Consider the following 22,075-nt stretch of genomic DNA (forward strand, 5'->3'; position numbering starts at 1 on the left):
AATTAAATAAATAAAACAAATATTTATACAAATATAAATATATATTTAATATTAATATGTAAATAATATACATATATTTCTATTTTATAAATATATTTTATATTTGTATACAAATAAGATATGATATATATTATTATATAATATAAATTTTATATAAATAAATAAAACAAATAAATAACTAAAACAAAAAAGTAATGAATGTAATTCTATCTACAAAAACTGTCCACAAAATACTCTCTACAAATTAGTATTCCAAATTTTCCTCTGCTTACAAAAAATTTCCCGTTTATAATAACTAGGGCAAAATGTAATTTCACCATTCAGAACTATATAATTTATTTTTCTAATATTTCATACATATGCCAAATCCTGTAACTCTGTATATATAAGCTTAGAAGCCCATGAGTTCAGTGAATTAAAATACTGTCTCTCTTACCTGGAAACAAAAATACGTTTCTAACGTACTGCATCACATAACGGATAATTATTATGGATGGTTATACCATTTGTGCAAAAGTAAAGTACAAATTTAAATTGTCAGTGTTTATAATGATGATGGAATCTCACAACAAAAATAAAGTATTTGTTGCTTAAGACCAAGAGCTACTACACAATTCATTGGGGGAAGAGAGATGCAAGGAGCAGTACAAAATGAAAATGTTCTCGTTAAAAATTTATTAAGAATTTTAATATGGCGACAGAAGAACATTCAATCAGGCATGATGCCCTTCTAAGCATAAGGCCCTGTGTAAATGCACATGTCACACACCCAAGAAGTTGGTGTTACTTATGACAACCAGTATGTAGCACTGCAGAATACTGGAGGCATCTCTCTGACTTAAAGCATAGGACTCTGATTTAATCTCATTGGTACTGAGAACAAAATAGCCTTCCTTAATAGGAATTTCCCTAAGATCTTATGCTTTGACCTCATTTTTAAGTTTAGAGACTATGGAGAAGGAATAAAGACTGGTTCTGCTCACCTTCTCTTGAAAACCTATGATACCTCAGTGACTAGTCAAAGACATGACCATCTAACTTGAAATGTTTAGGGTAATTCTATTGTAAATAATGTATTTGTTCTAAATAAAAACAAACAAAAAGATCATTTTCCATGGCTAACACACCTCTTTGGATATAAATTTTTACATATAGTTTTGGAGAATCTTTTATTAATTTTTAAAATAATTATATAATTATTATAATTGGAATTTATGGTTTATGTCATACAGCATATTATACCTAATATAAACGTAAGTGCATATATACAACTCAAAACTATAAAAATGATTTTAATATATGAAGAATATGAATAATAAAAAACATTTAAGTAACATGAAACAACTACTTTTTAAAGTTACTCCTTTTGGAGGTAGGTGAGAATAACAACTAAATTATAAAAAGACAAAAACCACTCATAAAACTATTGAAAGCAGAGTAACAACAAGAGTGGGTTCATGTCTAACGAAATAACAGAGAAAAAGAAGATGAGTATAAGAAACCACTTGCAAGGCCTAAAAGACTATAATGATCAGAATTAATAATAAAAGATTCAAGAGAAGGAAATGCATAGAAACATTGGATTTCAGTTATTTAACAAGATATAGAGAAAAATTATAAAGATAGCAATGGAGGTTTGATATATAAGATATTTTTCCACAAAAAATAAGAATGTTTCTTTTTATCAGAGAGATACAAAAGACAAATATTCTATGGGCTCTGTTTTGAAGGCTCCACAAAATTGTCATTTTAAAGGCTTAATTTTTTATGAAACTTGATAAAATGCAAGTAAACATAGCTTAAAACAATACTGGTTGCTTAACTAACACAACACTAAACTTAAAATGGAAAACCTATAACAATTAGTTCTACAGCACAAATTCAACCCATGAAAGTTCTAGAAAGTAATTTTTACTTACAATTGGCATTGATCACCTTTTATTCCTTTAGTTGTGCAGAAACATTTTCCTGTGTGCATATGACAAATATTTGCATGTCCACTGCATGTACAAGCTGTAAGTCAAAACCAAAATGATATTGAATATTCCCCATCAAAAACATGTGCATCACATTTCAGGGAAGGTTGTATTATCTTATTTGTAAACCATCAATTATCCTCTTGCCATCCAAAAACTAGGGTTAGCATACAAGTTATTTTTAATTAAGGGGAAGTAAATTCACTTATTTAAAAATTTTGTGAAACTCTTCAAAGTCTTTGGGGTATCCTGAAGTCTAGTGTGGATCCAAGTATTTATCTCATCCTTCTTTGGACTTTTTTCCATTTCTAATTTGGTACATCTACTTAATGAAATGAGTTTCAAAGAGCATAAGATCTTTGGAGTCAAACAGTTCAGCTTCAAAATGTACATCTATAATCACTAGCTATGTGACCTTGGGCAATTTATGTAACCTCACTAGTCTTAGTTTCTTCGTCTTCAAAAGGAGAAAGGAGCTCTCAGGACTTAGTGAGAATTAAATGAGATAATGTATTTTAAATTCCTAGCACCTATCAAGCACTTAATAAATACAACTATTACTTTCACTACTGTTACCACTGCCAACAATAAAAAAATATAATTTTACATATTGTATAAAAAAGCATATCTGTTTATTTGCCCAAAAATCATCCTTTTCTGAGATCATTCTCAGTTTCAGTACTCCAGAATACTACCTGAAACATTCCATAGTATAACAGTTACATATAGTCAATTTGGTTCATACTGAACTCATTTCATTTTCTTACTTTGCATTCATTTGTTAAAGATCAGTGTTCCAATTATTCAGGACACAAATCTCACACTTTATTGTGCCCAACATCCAATCAGCTGGCAGGTTTAGTTTCTACATGCAGGATCTTTCTTGTATCTGACCTCCTCCTTTCCACTATGGTAACACATCATTCAAGTCCTGTCACTCATGCTCTCTTACTGACACCAATACATTACATAACTGATCTTTCTGCCTTCAGTATGGCTACAACTCATTCTCCAATCCCGAGACATATTCTCAAGAGATAAGGCTGATCATGTCATTAGCTCTTTCAAAAACCTTTAATGAGAACTACTGTGTTCCTGCACACCACCAGCTAGTTAAACCATTCTATTGATAAAAATGAAATAATTTCATTCCTGATTTTCATACACATTTAAAAATAAGATAATGAGTCACTGATTTTGATCAAAATATAAAATATTTTAGAACACTAAGCTTCTTATTGTTTATGATTATTTGCTTTGAAAAAAATACATAATTAATATAAAGTAAATACATACAACCCTACACACACATAAAAAATAAATTTTGGTATTAGGTAGATTATTAAGAAGCCAGGCTTTCTTTGCTAAAAGAGGCTTCTACATAAAAGTGTGGGTTTTCCTTTATAAAAACTATTTAAATAGATCAGTATAATCTTCCTTTAAGTTTGTAGAATTAACTATGGAAACACAACATGTGAGAATTTTAGAAATGAATGACAAGATGCAGAAGTGCAAGGAATAAAGGAAACTATCATGAGCAAAAAAGGGACTCATATATTGATAACATGTAACTTCATAAATAGTGAATATACCATGGTATCTTTTAATATTAACTTGCCGTTTCACATTAATACTATCTTGTATTCAGAACTTCACTAAAAAACAAATGATACACATTAATATTTTAAAACTTGGGTAAACTTTTTATTTACCCTTTATGGCAGAACTAGATAATAGTCACACTTGCAGCATTTCTTTAAAGAATTATCAATGCATAGTAGCTTTAATAATTTCTGAGACAGAAAAAATATTGTGTTAAAATACCTTTTAGTGAAAACTCATTTTGAGAGAATTCCCTTCTGGTGCTACACTTCAGGCTAAAATGGCACAAATGTATTTTAAATTCAATCGTTTAAAATTTATACTTCATGACGGTGCTGACATCATTCTGTTGTTGTCAGCGTTTGAGGTTATCTTTTTACGCTGAATAAGCACCTATAAAATCATCATACTGTGGCCTTTTGTTTGGTAAATTTTATATGATGATGATTTTATAGCCTAGCTATACATTACAGGAACATTATGAGGTCACACGGTATTTATGTTTCCCTATAATATAAATTTGCAATATCAACTTGTAACTAAAACTAAACAATAAGGATAGAAAAAAAGATGCTATAAGAGTTATTCAAATAAATTGTATATAAAGAGTATACTTTAGAAAAGGAAATCAAAAAATAGTCATTGGCAGTACTTGTTTCAAAGTCAGTTTATGTGCCTCGGTCCTTTAATTGCTATGTCATTGCTATTTGTCACAGACATATACAACAGCTTCTGGGAGTTAGGAGATCATGTCCACTTAATTTCCTTTATATACTTCTAGCATAATTATACTTGATATTTAGTAGATATATTACATTAGCTTTCAAATATAGTAAGAATTCTGGCAAAGACAAATGTTCAAATAGCCACATGACTTAAAATTATATTCTTCAAACTTATATTTTCATTTACAGCTCTAAGCCCAAATATCCATCATGTGTGGCTTACAAAAAGGGAAAACAGAACATAGCTGTTTCCCTTTGATATAAATAAACATGAAATGTTGATATCAATAATATCTTAGCAATCTGGTTTTTCTCACTAAAAACTCAAAAATTATAACTATTGCCATGTATTAATCTGTTGCTGAGAGTATGATTTTGTTTTCTCCTGGAAGGATGACAAGTCTCATAATTTAAAATATGTCATTTGACTTACAGAGATTATTTTGTTTACTTAGGATATTGGGCACCCGTATTTGCCTAAATAAAGAGTAAATGAGAAATTAAGAAATGATTCTTTCTCCAATAAATAAAGCACAGTGAAACTCAGTTATTCAGTCCTTGTTCCAGTATTTGTTGAACGCTGTTGGGTGAAAGGCACTACTCTAGAACTAGTCTGAGAATATGATGGTGAACAAGAATCTAGCACTTAAGGACTGGAACTGCCAAGTAAATGGTACTGTTTTAAGGATTTAAGTTACAGGTTGGAAAGTGATAAAGTGCCAAGAGGGCTATTAAGATTCATATTTTACATTTCAAAGCCGTCTAACATATTGAAAAATGAGGAGAAACTCTAACCATCTGTTTTAAGGGTCAGTAAACGATACCCGTGAGGGCAAGTCCTCACTTCCTATTTTTTATGGCCCATAAGCTGAGAATGGTTTCTACATTTTCAAAGGATTGTGGATAAGAAGGAGGTGAAGCTGGAGGCAAAGGAGGAGGAACAAGAGGAGGCAGCAGCAAAGCAGCAACCATACCTGTACCTGGATCACAAAAAATAAAATATTTACTACCTGATTCTTTAGAGAAAAAAAAAATTGTCAACCCCTGACCTATAACCACAAAGCCTGGAAACACATAACTTGTCAGTTCTTCATTCTGACTGAATGTTCAAAACACAAATCTCATTTAAAACAAACAAGGTTTCGGTTTTTTCTTTTTTGATAGAAGAGGGTTAAGCATAAGCACTGAAAATATTTGACCAAAATAAATTTCAACCCAACTCTTCTGGAATTGTATTTTTAATACCTTGTGTTTAGCTTTGATAAAGAATAACTTTAGTCATATTTCATTTTCTAACTCTAGCAAGATAAATTTCTTGAACACGCCTAATGACTACCATTAAAGTTTTTAAACCCTTTAAATTTTACTTATACTTATTTCTTTAATCTTAAGTTTTCATTCATCTAAAAAAGTAGGGCAAAATATTAATACCTTGGGCTACAGATGAGGCAAGAATGACACATATTATTAGAATCTATTCACAAACCAAACCTCAATACCAATGAAATACCAGGCATTTTTTCCCACATTCAGTTCTACCACCAAAAATTACTACTTGCCTTAAGTTCAAATTCTTAAATTCCAATTTATTGAATTTTTATTGCATCTCTTTTTAAATCTGCATTGTTTTCAATGGGATTGTTTTTAAAGGTTGTTTTGAATAGCTATTAATCAATGAATCAAATCATCTGAAAAAAGTCATTGAGTATTCATTATGTTAAAAATATAAAACATCAAGTAGGTTAATGACAAGAACAATATTTTGCAACCATATATGACTGCACTATTTCCAAAGTACTTTCACACACATTACCTATTCAATCTTTACACCATATGTATTATACTCATTTGATAGAATGGCCTCAAAGAAATGAAAAAAAAAAAGTCCACATTTATACATCTAGTAAGTAGTAAAGAATTATATCCTGAGATTCTTTCAACTTCTTGATAGACAATATATATGTGTGGATGGCACATATAGATAACATGTAACATTCTTGACCATGTATGCTTTTTAATTTCAAATATATAATGTACTTTTTTAACAGTTTGAAAGCTGAAACTAACCTGAAAACATCAATGATAATAAGCTATTCAGTAAATACACCGTTAAATATAAGTACTAAGATTGCAAGGTTGATTCATTATTAAGAAATTCATTAATACACCATATTATCAAATCTAAAAATAAAAAAATATGATTATCTACACAGATGCTAAAAAGTATTTGACAAAAGTCAATGCCCATTCCTGATAAAACATTCAATAAAATAGTAATTCAAGGATACTTTCTTAGCATAATTACACACACACACACACACACACACACAAACATATGTATATGTGTGTATATATATTTATATATCTATATCTATATCTATATATATATATATATACACACATATATATAGTAGGCAGTATCTTGCTTAATAAGAAAACACTGGAAGCTTTTCTTCCACTAAGATCAGGAATAAGGCAAGATTCCCCAATAGATCTATTACTCTTAAAACTGTATGAGAGATATTAACCAATGTAATTATACATGAAAAATTAATTGATGTGTAAGGACTAGAAAAAAAGTAAAACTATCTCTATTTGTAAATGATATGATAGTATGTCTGGAAACGCTAGAGAATCAGTGTTAAAACAAATTAAAACAATAAGGAATTCAGTAGGGTAATAAATTTTAAAAATTAATATACAGAAATCAATAGCCCTCTAACAATAACCAGGTAAAGGATATAAAATCTTATTTATAATTGTAATGAATAAAATACTTAGGAATAAATTTTAACAAAAAATATGCAAAACCCATGGGAGGCATAAAAGTAGTTGTGAAAAAAATGGAAAGACACACATTGTTCTTGAAAAAAAAAAAAACCCAATATCATAAAGATGTCAGTTCTATTTGAATTAGTTTATAAATCTAACCCCATCTCAGCAAAAATACTAATATTTTTTAATGGAACTTGATAAATTGATAATAATAATCACATACAAAAATATGCATTCAGGAATAGCCAGGACAACACTAAAAAAGAAAAGCTAAAAAAAGGGGGTGGGGGACTAGTTCTAATAGACATTCAAACATTTATAAGCCCTCTAAAATTAAAACACTGTGATACTGGCACATCAATAGGCAAACAGATCAGTGGAGTAGAATAGAAGATCTACAAATAGAACTGAATACATATGAAACTTTCGTATATAAAAATAAATATATTTTTATTGATATAAATTAAAATACATTTATTGTCAATAACGAAAGTTAGATTATTTGCTGTCAGAGAAGGAAATTAAAAATTTGGAAAGGAGGAAGGATAGAATGAACCCTGTAGTAAAGGACAGGAAATGAGAGGTATTAGTGTGAACTCATGGATTTTACTATAGAGTACAGGTAGATACAGAAATGGGTACTGATGTGTTTATATTTATGTATGAGAATTTATTGGTGTCTGTTATGTATACATACATCTATTTTCCAGTTCTGTCTGCTAAGATGATCCATAAACAATGATGGCCCTGTAGCAAAGAGACCAGTAAAGGAACCAGGCATGCTTGAGAAATGCCAGCTTCCAGTTAGGGCAGAAAAGGTACAAGATGAGTGCCAAAAACATAAGGAAACGCTCAAAGAATGATAGATAGATAAATAGATGGAAACACAGACAGATGCATAGATACATAGATAAATACATAGATGCACAGCTGAATACATAGATAAGATTCAAAGACAGACAAACTAGAGAAGACAAATCTTTTCATTGTAGAAGAAAGCTAACTAATTATTGTAGAATGAATGATGGAATTAGAAAATCTCTATTTGGTAAAAATCACAAAACTAGTGAGTAAAAGTTTGAGAAGTAACATGATATTCACATAGTCTGAGTATCTCCTACAAGATATTTTTTCATTAAAGGATAAAATGGTGACTTTATAGTGAAGAAATCTGGCAGACACCACTTTAACCAAATGTTCATGAACATCTGAAAAGCTGGGAATACCTGTATTCCTAAAAAATGTCAATGTCATTACATAAAAAGAAAGACTCAACAAATGTTCCAGATTAAAGTCTAAAGAGACACACAAATCAGTGCAACTAGTAATCTTGAATTTTCTTTTGCTCTAAAGAACAATGTTGGGACAATTGGTAAGGTCTATGTTTAATAACAATACGCATCAATGTTAATTTCCTAATTTCTATAATTATAATGTAGTTAAGAGATTTCCCAACTTTTAAAAAATAAACCCTAAAATGTTTAAGGAATAGAGGGATATCAAGTCTGCAATGTTTAATTGAGAGATAGGGAGAGAAAGAAGAAATCTGAGGGAACTTATTGAATATCCTTACAACTTTTCTGTGTGAAATTGTGCCCCCCCCAAAATTAACAGACCTTTCCAATTTTGAAAAGATTAAACATTTCTACACATTAAAAATAGATAATAAAATATACTTTTATGTCTTTTATTTGTATGTCAATAATAACATTATGTTAACAACTTTACTTGAAGAGTTCTTTGTTTTTCCCATATGTTATTAAGGGTTTAGTTTCTATACTTCTGACTGGAAGGGATGTTGTTAACAATATGTAAAATAATGATTCCATTTCTCAAGAAAACATTAGTCTCTATCTTTTTAAGAAAAACCAATCATCCTATGTGAATAATTACCCAAATGCCTACAGTTACCAACAATGGGATTCATATAAGCACAATTTAGCTTTAAACTTGAAAGAATTAGCTGGTGGCAGATAGAAAAATAAACAAAATATACCTTAAAATCATTTAAAATACAAATTATATGGTATACTGGAATAGATATTTTGAAGTTAGCTACAAACATTTATAGGATAACACATTTTGTTAAAATGACCCCAAAATTAATAGAGTGAAGTGAAATGTAGATGGTAAGCTTTGAGAAGTCAGACACCAATATTCTACTTATTTTCTCTAGAAGAACTAGAAACTGAAAGGAATTATATAAATTTCATTTTTCTTCCTTATCTAAACTTCATATAACTTCTCATCAGTATTTAATGAAAAATTTATGTACAAAATATTAGATTATTGCTCAATAAGTTATGAGTACAGAATGAAACACCATTGGTAATTATTAAAACTAATCCTCATTTAGAACAAAATAAAACATAGACTTTGGAACCAATATTGCTTCACTTTTGCCTCTATTACTAAAAAATAAAAGAAAGAAAAATCAACCTGAGAAATACAGTAAGCTACTTTTTACCTCTTGCTCTAAAGTGAAAATATTGGTTGAAACGTGAAACCCACCTAGATAGAAAGTCTGAATTACATTTTCTCTTAGATCATATGAAAATGAGTAAAACATATGACACAAATATTATATTTTCTTAGTAATATTAATATAGCAATGGGCTAACTATATACCAAGCACAGTACTACTACCTATGTAATAGCGTCACAAAGATAATGTAAAAATGATTTAAAAAAAAAACCAACTAAGACAAAACTTTTCTCATCAAGAAGTTCACATCCTACTTAGAAAGATAAGTGAACAATGACTTACAAAAACACTGATGGCTATCACCATGGAGGTACCAACACTGCCTGAAGTTAGGAGGGACATTACAAGTTTTCAGGCTGAAATTTCCCGAGTTCAGATTTGAAAAATGAGTAATGGAGTCCAGAGGCACAGTAGTGTCCAGGGAAGCAAAAATAGGAAAAATGGGTAAATAGTTGGGTTTATATGAAGGAGTGGTTTGATATGAGGTGAAAAGGAATACAATATTGTGAATGTCCTAGATACAGAATAAAGGATCAACTAAAAGACAGTGAGGCTGATCTATTTAGAAACTGCTACAGTGGGCTAAGTTAAGGTAAAGGTAGACACAACTAGACAATAGCAGTTCAATATTATGGCTTCGAAATGGATTAGAGCTGACCACTGATTATATGTGAGATTCAAAGATGTAAGCACACACTTGCTTTGGAGTACAAGAGTCTGGTAGTTCACATTTGAATCCTGGTTCCATCACTTGCTGGCTTAACCTTTAACATGACTCTTTAGGCCTATGTCTTTGGTTTACTCCTCTGTAAAATTGACATAATAGTATATACTTGACAAAATGCTTTGGAGAAAATGAAAAAATTTAGGCAAAGTTCTTAGCAATATTCCTGGTATAAATAAAATACCATTAAATATTAGTTATATATGTTTTTAATATAATGCTTGGAGCTTGGCTGACAAGGAAAATGTTAATATCTTAACTTAAATGTGGACACAGAGAAAAAGAGAAGTAAAGGTGTGGTAGAATATGAGAAACATGGTAGGATATGAAACCAGAAAAATCACTCTGGGTCAGAGCATAAAGGCCTTGAACGTCTTGTCAAGGAGGTTTTAATTTATTTCACAGACACTTTGGAGGCAATGAAAGATTTTGGAAATGGTCATAAAAATCACTGAATGTTTTGGGGAAGAAAACTATGTCTTTATCTTCTGATAAAGGAGATACAAGGGTGGATTACAAATGGAGAGACTGCATATACAGAGGGTAATCATTCATTAATTCAACAAATACTTAATAAGAACTTATTCCATTTTAGGTAATCTGTAACATCCAACAGCAGTGGAAGAGAAGAGGAATCATGGGGGCCTAAACTAATAAGGGTAATGGAATACAAAGGCGGAGATAGGTATCAGAGACAGTGCAGAGTCAGAATCAGCTTGGGACAGAATACAAGGGCTGAAGAAAAGGAAGGAATCAAAGGTGCCATTGAAATTGAGCCCAAAAAGAATTGTATTGCCATTAACAAAATGCGGGTGAAGTGAGAACATTTTTTAGATAATAAAGTTACTGAATTCAGTTTATAAATATTGATTTGAATAATAGTGGCCTGTACAGAAATGCTTAATAAGAAGTCAAAAAATAAGTTAAAATTGCTTAATAAAGTAGGCTGCACTATTCACTAAATATACAATTAAATGTTTATATACTTGCTTTAAAGCCTAAAAGTATAGACTGCGATTATTATAAAATCAGTAAATTGGCCTTTAAAGAAAAAGCAAGAAAAAAGGTATAAAAAATTATATGTGATTAAGAGAAAGGCAAATATTTGCATTCATGTCCTAATATATAAAAATGAACATTTGAAGAAAAGGCATTTCTTCTTAAATAATATGTTAAGGAGGATTTTAATATGTTTATGAAATATTTAAGGGAATATTTATGCTGGTGCTTTTTTACACCTGCTCTAGGCATTTCTAATATATAATTAACTTCCCCACCATCACTAAGTAGTTTTTGAGATATGAAAAAGTGTGTATGCAAATTGGTATTTAGCTTGATTTTGGTTTTTAAAAAATCTTTAAATATCAGGACAAGGTAAGTACATGCTTAGAGTTTCTTAGTTAACCTCTAATTTTCTGTAGCATACTAAATAAATGTTTTATATGTTTTAGAATACAAGAAGTATGCCCCACTTTAAATTCACCTCTTACTTTTTTTCATCCTAGGCCTGTCATTTGAAGCTAATAGGAATTCCTCAACCTTTGTAGATTAGGGTAAGAGGCATTTTTATTTTTAAATTAAATTATCTTACCTTACTTATTAAAAAAAACAATAGTGCCAGATCCTTGTAACATAAAACCTAAAGCAATACATGATGATAAGCATCACGTCAAGTGAAATTAAAGAGAAATATTGAACACTTAGATAAAATAATGGTTTCTATCTTGCCCCAAATAGGTAAGTATTGTACTTGTAGACCTAAAACCATTGAATAGGTTTTTTTTTAATTCCGTAAGAGATATACTAGTGAACTTACTAATGAAAAGAAAACATTCAAGTGACACACTTCATGGTCAAAACTGATAAATCAGAGATGGAGATCGTCTGTAACATCAAGTCTAGAAGCCTAAAAACCACTAACCCAATGCCAAAAGTCGAAGTAAAATTTTATTTTAAGTTAGGATAGGTGGAAAGTAGAACTTTGTGCAAATAAAAAGTAGGAAAGGAGATCCTGAGAAAGGTGTCAAAGTAAGTCATGCATGGCAAAGTTCCCCAGCACTTAAAACTTCAGTGGCTAACATCTCTAGCAGTTTCATGAGACTCAGCCCACAGACAGTTCTTGCAAAAGGAATCTAAGAGAAAAGAGTAGTAAACTGCATCTTCTAATAACCCACAATCAAAGGTCATTCTAAAATAGCTGACAATGTCAGGGCCAAACAGTTTTCATAAACGCAGTTCTTCTTATCCTTAACATTCCTTTTGAGAACAAAAAGGATGAAAAGAGTTTGAAAAGATGGCGTAGATAAAGAAAACAGGGTTACTGAGCAATTTGACGTAGAGCAACACTTCTACAAGGAAAACAAAGAGTTTCAAAAAATTAGTATACAGAGAAGAGAAACTAGCTACAAATATTATAGAAGCTATGCAATAAAGACTGTTTTTTTAATCATGCAGTTGAAACAGGCAGTTCTATATGATTTTAAAAGGCTCTCTTGTTTTCTTAAATTTACATAAAAATGTCATTCTGAAGAGAATTTTAGATCAAAGTATAACTTTATGACTATATCATATACTAAATAGCTACATGTAATTATATAATTATTCATTTAAGGGCCATTCTTTGAAATATTTAAAATCTCAGATTGGCTTTTCTCTGCCACATAGGATGATACTGTGTACTCAGAAAATACAAACTTTCAACTTTGTTGTGTCAAAATAATTAATAAAAACAAGATTTCCATATCAAGTGATTTTCATTTATCTGCATTTTTAGATTATTCAGGTCAATGCTTCCATTTTGAGAGAATTAAACTTCTTACATTTATTTTAAGAAATGCTCGAGTTCATTTGGTTATGAACTTTCAGCTTCTCTGAACAATCTGCAATATGTAAGAAGGGTTTAAAATGAAAAAAATCTCCCATTCTAGTAGAGAGAAAGAAGAGTTCACTTATCTTCTTCTTTACCACCCTCAAGTCTCAGAGAATATCTGTGTCATAGCCCAGTGTGTTTATTAAAGTTTTAAATATTTCTGTAAAAGCCTGCTATGGACAGATATTAATAATATGCCAAAAAGAAAAACATAAGTTTTGCTAATAAGAAACAAAGGTAAAAACAGAACTGTTACTATGTTGAAAGAACTTTTTTTTCCTCAACCTGGAAACTAACAGTTTCTTTATCACTATTAAAAGTAAAAAATATAGAAAGAAAATCATATACTATTTAAGAACCTAGAAAACGAATAATAAAATGAACTAAAAGTCATAAATAAATACAAAATTACATTTTACTAAAACCAGTTATGAATGCAATGTTAAAGGAAAAGAATTTATTCATAATACCAACCAAACCCATTAGACATCTCACAATAAAGTAACTAAAAACAGTAAGACCTAGATGAAGAAAACTATTAGTCATACAAGACTGCAATTTTTTAAATGTCTGTATACTTCATATGGGGAGCTTTTTTCTTAGAGTCCATTTTTTATGAGTAATTAAACAAAACAAATACATGTAAAGATATTAAAATATTTTTAAGATTAATAACATTATAGCTTAGTTTCTTACATTTAGAACAAGTTATAATGAAAAACATGCAGCAAATGATAATTACAGAAAATTGAAGCATGCAAATTGCCTCAACTCTCAAGGGCCTACCCAGATCCTCCCATTAAAATTAATCTCTTTGTCCCTGATTCTATTGTTCAACTTCTACATAACACTATTACAGCACCTACACAATGTTCAGTTGACCCTTGAGTAGGGAGGGGGTTAGGGACACCAACCCTCTGTGCAATAGAAAAATCCTGTATAACTTATAGTTGGCCCTCCATATATGCAGTTCCTCCGTATACCAGGTTCCTCCTATACACAGTTCTGCATCTTCTATACACAAGATTCAACAAACCGTGGATAGTGTGGTACTATAGTATTTACTATTTTAAAAGTCCGTGTATAAGTAGACCTGCGCAGTTCAAATCTGTGCTGTTCAAGTCAACCGTAAATAAATTTTAGTAAGTCCTAACACACTACTTTGCATACAGTAAGTAGTCGGTAACTGTGGAATTCAAGGGTTATCCTTCATCGCAAAGTAGTACAGTATATTGAGTGTTGAGCTGCTGTAGCACATTGAGCTGTTACTCTATTCAATGAAACTTTCATTTATTTTCTTTTACTAAAATTTATGTTAAATTGGAGATAATATGGCAAAAATAATACTGTCCCAAAAGTCTGATTCATACATTTATATTAACATACTTAAGCCTAATGATGTTATAAATAGTAACAATAATAATTTGCAATAACAGTTTGCATTATGGAGTTAACATTTGCTGGAAACACATGTTATTTCATATGTTTATTTAAGCCTCACAGTAAATTAAATTAGCTGCATTTTGGAGGTGAGGAAAGTGAGACACTAAGAGGTTAAATAATTATCCAAGGTGACAGTGCCATTGCCAGAATATGGACCCAATCAGTATAATTCCAAAGCCCAAACTCTTAACAATGTTACATTCTTTTATAGCTACAAAGACAGACGGATAGATAGATAGATAGATAACCAATGCCAGAGCAAGTTTGTATCAGAGAATCTTCCTGAACATTAATAAGAAATAAAATAATTTTAATAATAAAGCACTTTCAATAACTGTACTAACAGAATAGCTATAAATATAACATAGTTTAAAAACAATCTGAAGGAAGTCTACAAGTACATTTACATATTGACAACATAGTTAAATGGCTTTAGTAGGCCGACTTTTAAAAAAATATCTAAATCTGCAGTGCATTTAAAGCCTTACCATTCAAATGTAAATCTATTTCCTTATTTCCCTTAACATCACCATGGACTTTGAATTTTAATACGTGCGACTACTAATGAAAAAATGAACTTTTCTCAATAAGGTGAACTAAAAATGAAAAAATAGTAGAAAACTTTTACTTCTCATATTTTATAGATTGATTTTAGCCATTGCCGCATTAAATATAATTCACCAGATGTGACATATTGTTTATTTAGTTAGATTGCTAATGTGGCCCTAAGAAATAAAAATGAATTTCATACATCACATCACTGTAGAAGAGTCATAGACAGAAAAATACTATTTTGCCAAATTTAGGAAATAAGGAAACTATAAGGAATTGTTTAAAGCTTCATAAACTACCAGGGAATGTGCAACAGTGAATAAGAAAGGTATTTATCTTTCATTCTCTTTTGTTTTCTATTGCATTGTACCTCAGCTTTCCACATGTATAATGTCAGCAACAAAAATAATATGAAATAACTGAAGTAGTCTTAAACCTAGCAGAGAAGTATATCATCCCCAAAGGGAAACATATTTCTAAAAGCACTATGCCTGGTGGAATGATAAAACTTACTATTTTAATTTAAAACAGTTTTTAGCTAATATATGTATTCAAACGTTCCTTTTGCCTATGTTGGCAAAAAATTAAAATAATACTTTGGTAATCTTCATGACATTACATTTGGCAATGGATTCTTAGATATGCACCAAAAGCACAAGCAACAAAAGAAAAAAGAGATAGACCGGACTTCATCAAAATTTAAAACTTTGGTGCTTTGAAGGACACTGTCTAGACAGTGAAAAGACAACCTACAGAATGGGAGAATATTTGCAAATCATTTATCTGATAAGGACCTCATAACTAGAATATATGAAGAACTCTTAGAATTCAACAACAACAACAAAACCAAATAACCCAATTAAAAAAATGAACAAAGGACTCGAAAAGACATTACTCCGAAGATATACAAGTGGCCAATATGCACATGAAAAGGCAAAAAGACTCAAACAAATATTTGTACACCCATATTCATAGCAGTATTATTTACAATAGTCAAAAGGTGGAAGCAACTCAAGCATCCATCAATGGATGCATGGATTTAAAAAATGTGGTATATACATACAACAGAATATTATTCAGCAATAAAAAGGAAGGACACATGCTACTATACGAAAGAACCTTGAAGACATTATGCTAACTGAAAAAAAACAATCATTAAGGACAAATACTGGATAATTCCACTTATTTGAGGTGTCTAGAGTAATCATATTCATAGTGACAAAAAGTAAAACAGTGGCTGCCAGGGGCCGGTGTTGGGGAATGAAGAGTTATTATTTAATGGTTATACAGTTTTAGCTTTGCAAGATGAAAAAAGTTTTGGAGATGGATAGTAATGATGGTTGCACAACGATGTGAATGTACTTAATGAAACTGAGCTACATACTTAAAAATGGTTAAAATGGCTAATTTTATATTATGTACATTTTACCACAATTTTTAAAATTGTTTTAAAATGGGCAAGAAGTTGAATAGACATTTCTCCAAAAATAACATACGATGGCCAACAACTTCATCACTAGTCATTAGGGAAATGCAAATCAAAACTACAATGAGAAGTAGTTTTACACCTACTAGGATGGCTAAAAGTTTTTGAAAATGTAAAATAACAACTGTTGGCAAGGATGTAAAGAAATTGGAATCCTCCACTTTGCTGGTGGGAATGTAAAATCGTGCAACCACCATGGAAAACAATTTGAACAATTTGGCAGTTCCTCGAAAAGTTAAACATAAAATTGCTATATGACCCAGCAATTCCTCTCCCAGTTTATACACAAAAGAACTAAAAACTTGTATTCAAAAAAAACTTGTGCAGTAATGTTCATAGCAGCACTATTCACAATAGCCAAAAGGTGGGAAAAAACACAATGTCCATCAATGAATAAATGGGTAAAAATATTGTGATATATCCATACAATGGAATAATATTCATCCACAAAAAGGAATGAAGTACTGATAGATGCTACAAGAATGAACATTAAAAACATTATGCTAAGTAAAAGAAGCCAGTCACAAAGTCACATATTTTATGATCCAATTTACATGAAATGTCCAGAATAAGTAAATTTATAAAGAAAGAGAGCAGATTAGTGACTGCCAGGGGCTGGGATGACTGCTTCATAAGTATGGCATTTTCTTTTGGAGGGAAAGAAATTTTCTGGAACTTGACAGAGGTGATGGTTGCACAATATTATGAATGTAGTAAATGCCACTGAATTGTATACCTAAAATGGTTACTGTTATGCTATGTGAATTTGACCTCAAATTTAAAAAATGCTAAAAATGGGGTTATGGTTGGAAGCAATATATAAATAACAGAAGTATATGAAGTAAATTACTTCACAAAATCCCCATGGACTATTATATAGGCATTAAAATAATTTGGAGACTGTAAATGAAATCATTTTCATAAAAGTAAATTAAAACAACAATTGTATATTAAATATATGCAAGGTTGTAAACACATATAAATTGCAATGTGGAAAAGAAACAACCCAGGACTGTTTTCTTCTTAAAGTTATGGAAACATTTATATATATAACATAAATAATCTATCTGAAATACACTTTTTGTCCAATGAAATTCTTGGCTATAGAAAATTCAGTAGTCAAAAGCTTTTTGGAAAACAGGATGGCTCCAAAATCCTTACCTTTTTACTTAATAAACATAAAATACTATGACTATTAACTACAAAATACTACGACAATGCTACAAAATACTATGACTCCACTAGGTAAGGTCTAAACTTCGTGGATTCCGTTGTACACATCTCTACTGCTGCTTCTGTATACAATGAACACAGCACTAAGCTGCGGCTTTTGGCTAATAAGGGCTACTGGATCCTCCCTGTCCATATTAACACCACTTCTGCATTAATAGTTAAGAGTTAGGCCTAAGAATCAGACACTTTCTTCCTCTTATTAGCAGTATGATTTGGGTATTTTACTTAACTTCTTTGTGTATTTGGTTGTATGTAAAATGGAGATAATTGTGATTCCTCCCATACAGTTGTACAGCTGAAATGAGATAATGAATATAAGCTATGAGTACAGTGCCTAAAACACAGAAAATGCAAGCGTCAACCAATTTGTGCATTACAGCCTCAATCAGGGCAGAGCTTTCCACATCACAAAATTTCAATCAGCACCAAACCTGCTATTTCCAGGGCAGTTTTGTTGACTCTAAGGCACAACTCATCATTCTGTGTTTCTCAACCCTGAGTGTATATTAGAATCATTTGGGAAGACTTTGAAAGGAACCAAGAATCACCCTACGATAAACTAAGAGACTGACTTAATTATTTTAGGGATTGACCCAGACATCCGTATTTTTTAAAAGCTCTCCAGGTGGCTTTAATATGCAGGTAGTGTTAAAACGTTTTATCTAAACCAGGCCCAGGCCCAACTCTCTCTATAAAGATTTCTCATCTTATCACAGCCAACAACTGAGGCTTTTCTGTGAGTGCTCTACAGGCTATTCCATTTAGAAAAAGTAGATTAAAGATTTAAGGAACAAGGACTAATCTAGAAATGAAGAAGGATTACTGAAAAAAAAAGAAAATTTAAAAGGAAATTTTTTAAAGAAAGACCAAATTTCTTTTTTTAAAAAGTAGGAGAAAGAAGCAGCAGGACAGAGAAGAAAATAGAGAAAAGAAGGGTTTCATGATCGAAAAATGATATGATAATAGTTAGCTCTTATAATGCTCTTTTAACGTGCTTCAATTCCTATTATATGTGACTCTATTACATATGATCTCATTTGATCTTTACAATAATCCAATGAAGTATTATCATCTTCCTTCTACATATGAGAAAAATGAAGCACTGAGATGCTAAGTGAATTAACTAAAGCCATACATTTAAACAGTGGCAGAGTTGGAATTTCAGCCAAGGACTGATTCTAAATCCATTCTCTTAAACATTATGTTATACTATCACCATGTCAAAAAAAAAAAAAAAACTTACGTGACGTAAGGCATACACAAAACCTTTATTTCTTACTCCTAAAGTAAAATGTAAAATGATAACTTACTATTATTAAAAAACAAATTATCAGCAGTGATTATTTTAGAATAGTAAGATTACAGGTAATTTTAAATTTTAATTTATCTGCATTTGGTAAATTTCCTATAGTAATCATGTATTCACTTTGAAATAAGAAAAAGTAAGATTTTCTTAAAGCAAGTATATCACAGAATTTTTATAGTTCATAGTCCCTAATAAATATATATTACCTTCCAAAATATTGAGACTTAATGGAAAAAAACTTCTTTAATAAAATATATTTTCCACAAGAGGCATATCTTTCTTAATTTTCTTTTCTGTAGTAAAAATACACTGAAGTGAAAGAAAAAATAATTACCTGTACACTGTCCTCCGTTGGTTGGATCTCCATAATAACCTGGCATGCAGTCTTGACACTGCTTTCCTGTGGTAAGATTTTTACACTGTTCGCACACGTTATTATTGATGCAAGTGCTATGTCCGTTACACTGGCAAGCTAAGGAAAATAGTAAAAAAAAAAAAAATTTAAAATATCTACATAACAGTATCAAGCATAACTGCCATCAAGACAAAGAATTTATTTTACAAATCTGAATGGTAGCAGAGTCCAACGGGAATTTCCCAAGTTTTTTTCTTAATGTGTGTCTCAAAATATTAATATAGGACACTATATACAATAAATTCTGTGTTGAAATTTTGCCTATGCTCTGTAAAATGTAGGGGTTAGAAATTTAAGTGAAACATAAAAGTTATAGCTAAGGAGGAAATATCTTTTAACATATTCCTTAAAGATTCATGTGACAATTATGTCTATTAACAGGAATAAATAAAAGAGCTTTGACAAAGAATGTTAAAATGCATCTTAATTATATTTACATATAATAAAAAAGGATCAATAAATATAGAAAATTGTGTGGTAATAAGTCCTTACTTCAAGAAAATACATTAGTGTAAAATTAGCAAACATAGCACTTTTAAATTACTTTGTATAAATGTTTATCTTCTTTGGGCAAGAAAAGCTTCAAGGCTTAATTAAAATTCTATTTGAATGTGAACTAAACAGAAACCGATTTAAAGCACGAGATTTTTTTATGTCTTCTTAATATGAGGTCTAATATGTTTTCATATTAATATTACAATAGAATTTTAAAATTTCAGATGAGAGATAAAGTTCCTATATGAAAGCTCATGTTTAGTGTCTATTGGGGGCATAATACTGACTTAGTTTGGTAACGTCTTGTCGAAACATCATCATCATTGTCACTTTCATAATCATTTTCATCATTACTACAACTAAGATAGCATTTAATTGAGCTCTCTCTCGCTCAAGCCAAGAAAGCCAATGTTTAGTCGATTGCAGTTGTTTGTGGCTGGCATCTATATTCTGTTTGGTCAGTTTACATATTGTATCAGTTTTTAAAATATTGTAAATACTACCCCATGGCTAGATAGTGAACCAAGTGGCATACATGAATTATATAATTTAATCCTCACAACAATTTTGTGTGGAAGGTACTATTTTTAGGGTTCTTTCTAAGATCAGGAGGCCTGGATTAAGCAACTACCCAAAGTCACACATTTAAAGAACGGCAGAAAACAAATGCACAATCAGGATGTATGAATCAAAGACCAGACATTAAATCTCATACCTATCATACGTAGAATTTTTGAAAGTAAGAGGGAAATCCCAAGAGACTAGCATAAGGTCATCAAAATGAGTTAACATCAAAGAGTAAAGAAAAAAAAAGTAAAAAACAAATACCTATATCTTACAGAAATTTTCAGAGGCATAACTCTATTGCAACATAGTATAGAAATGACATGCACTCATCATGGAAAAATGTTAAGTAATCTTCCTCTTTATGAAACTGAGAAAATTACAATATAGTTTTCAAATTTTATATTACATTATGAAACAGCCAGGAGAAAATTTAATAACAAGAAAAATATTCATAATAAATTGAGTGAAATAAGGATTCAAATAATATATTTAGAATGATCACAATTTTGTTTTTAAATGTATTAATATGCCCATGGAAAAGTTAATGATGGTTATCTTAGTTCAGTAAGATTTTTCTGCATCATCAGTTTTCTAAAATAAATTCATATTACTTTTATACTAAGGAAAAATAATGACAAGAACTTTAATTTTTTAACACTGTGCTTAAAATTTTAAGTAATTTTTTCATAGAAAATTTTATGTAAAACCACTAAGGTTAATTCACTGAGGTAAAAACAAAATTTATTGAGTGCTCACTACATGCAAAGCATTATCTGAAAAAGTCAAAATGAGAGATGCGTTACTATAAGCATTTTTATGAAACCCTGGCTACATTTTTTCATCAGAAAAACAAATGTCTTAACTTCTGAATAAAATGACTAGATTTACCAATCTCATCTAATATCCTCCTCATAGATTACCACTGTAATAATAAAAAAACTTGCCAGCAACAACAAGAATTGGGGTATGATGACAACTACGTAAGTAAAACTAGAAGGTAGTAACCTACTATACCTCTGGGAATTAAAAGAAGACTCCTGGCATAATGCCACTCAACTGTAACTTTCCTGAAAGCGACAACTTCTGAAGGCAGTTCTGCCATGGTGCAACCAAGAAGCATATCAGCTGCTAGAATGAGATACAGGAAAGTCTAATGTTCCAAGTAATGAATATACCATACAGAAAGCTGGTATAATTTAGACCTAACTGCTGGCAAAATTTCCAGCAGAAAAAGGATAGTCATCGTTGCAGCTTATAACTAGTATGGCAGCAATGGCAAAGGATAAGGCATGTTATAGAAAGCAGGACCCAGCTGTAATAATGGCTGTATCAAACACAGGAAAAGGCTGTACTATAAAGCCTATGATGATGTTTTATTCTCCACTGCCATCAGGGGGTTGGATCAACAGGTAATGTAAGCTT

General features: G+C 30.7%; 1 protein-coding gene across 1 annotated transcript in view; it reads right to left on the reverse strand.

Annotated features, from left to right (window-relative positions):
- The window catches only part of ATRNL1 (attractin like 1), a 688,151-nt gene that overhangs the window by 482,780 nt on the left and 183,296 nt on the right, over nucleotides 1-22,075 (reverse strand). Inside the window, exons 19-20 of the mRNA XM_036829651.1 lie at nucleotides 19,511-19,648; nucleotides 1,920-2,013 (exon numbers count right to left, since the gene is read on the reverse strand). Of these exons, the coding sequence (XP_036685546.1) occupies nucleotides 1,920-2,013; nucleotides 19,511-19,648 (232 nt within the window). The remainder of the gene's footprint in view (nucleotides 1-1,919; nucleotides 2,014-19,510; nucleotides 19,649-22,075) is intronic.

This window comes from Balaenoptera musculus, chromosome 16 (assembly GCF_009873245.2).
Source record: "Balaenoptera musculus isolate JJ_BM4_2016_0621 chromosome 16, mBalMus1.pri.v3, whole genome shotgun sequence".
Taxonomy (NCBI): domain Eukaryota; kingdom Metazoa; phylum Chordata; class Mammalia; order Artiodactyla; family Balaenopteridae; genus Balaenoptera; species Balaenoptera musculus.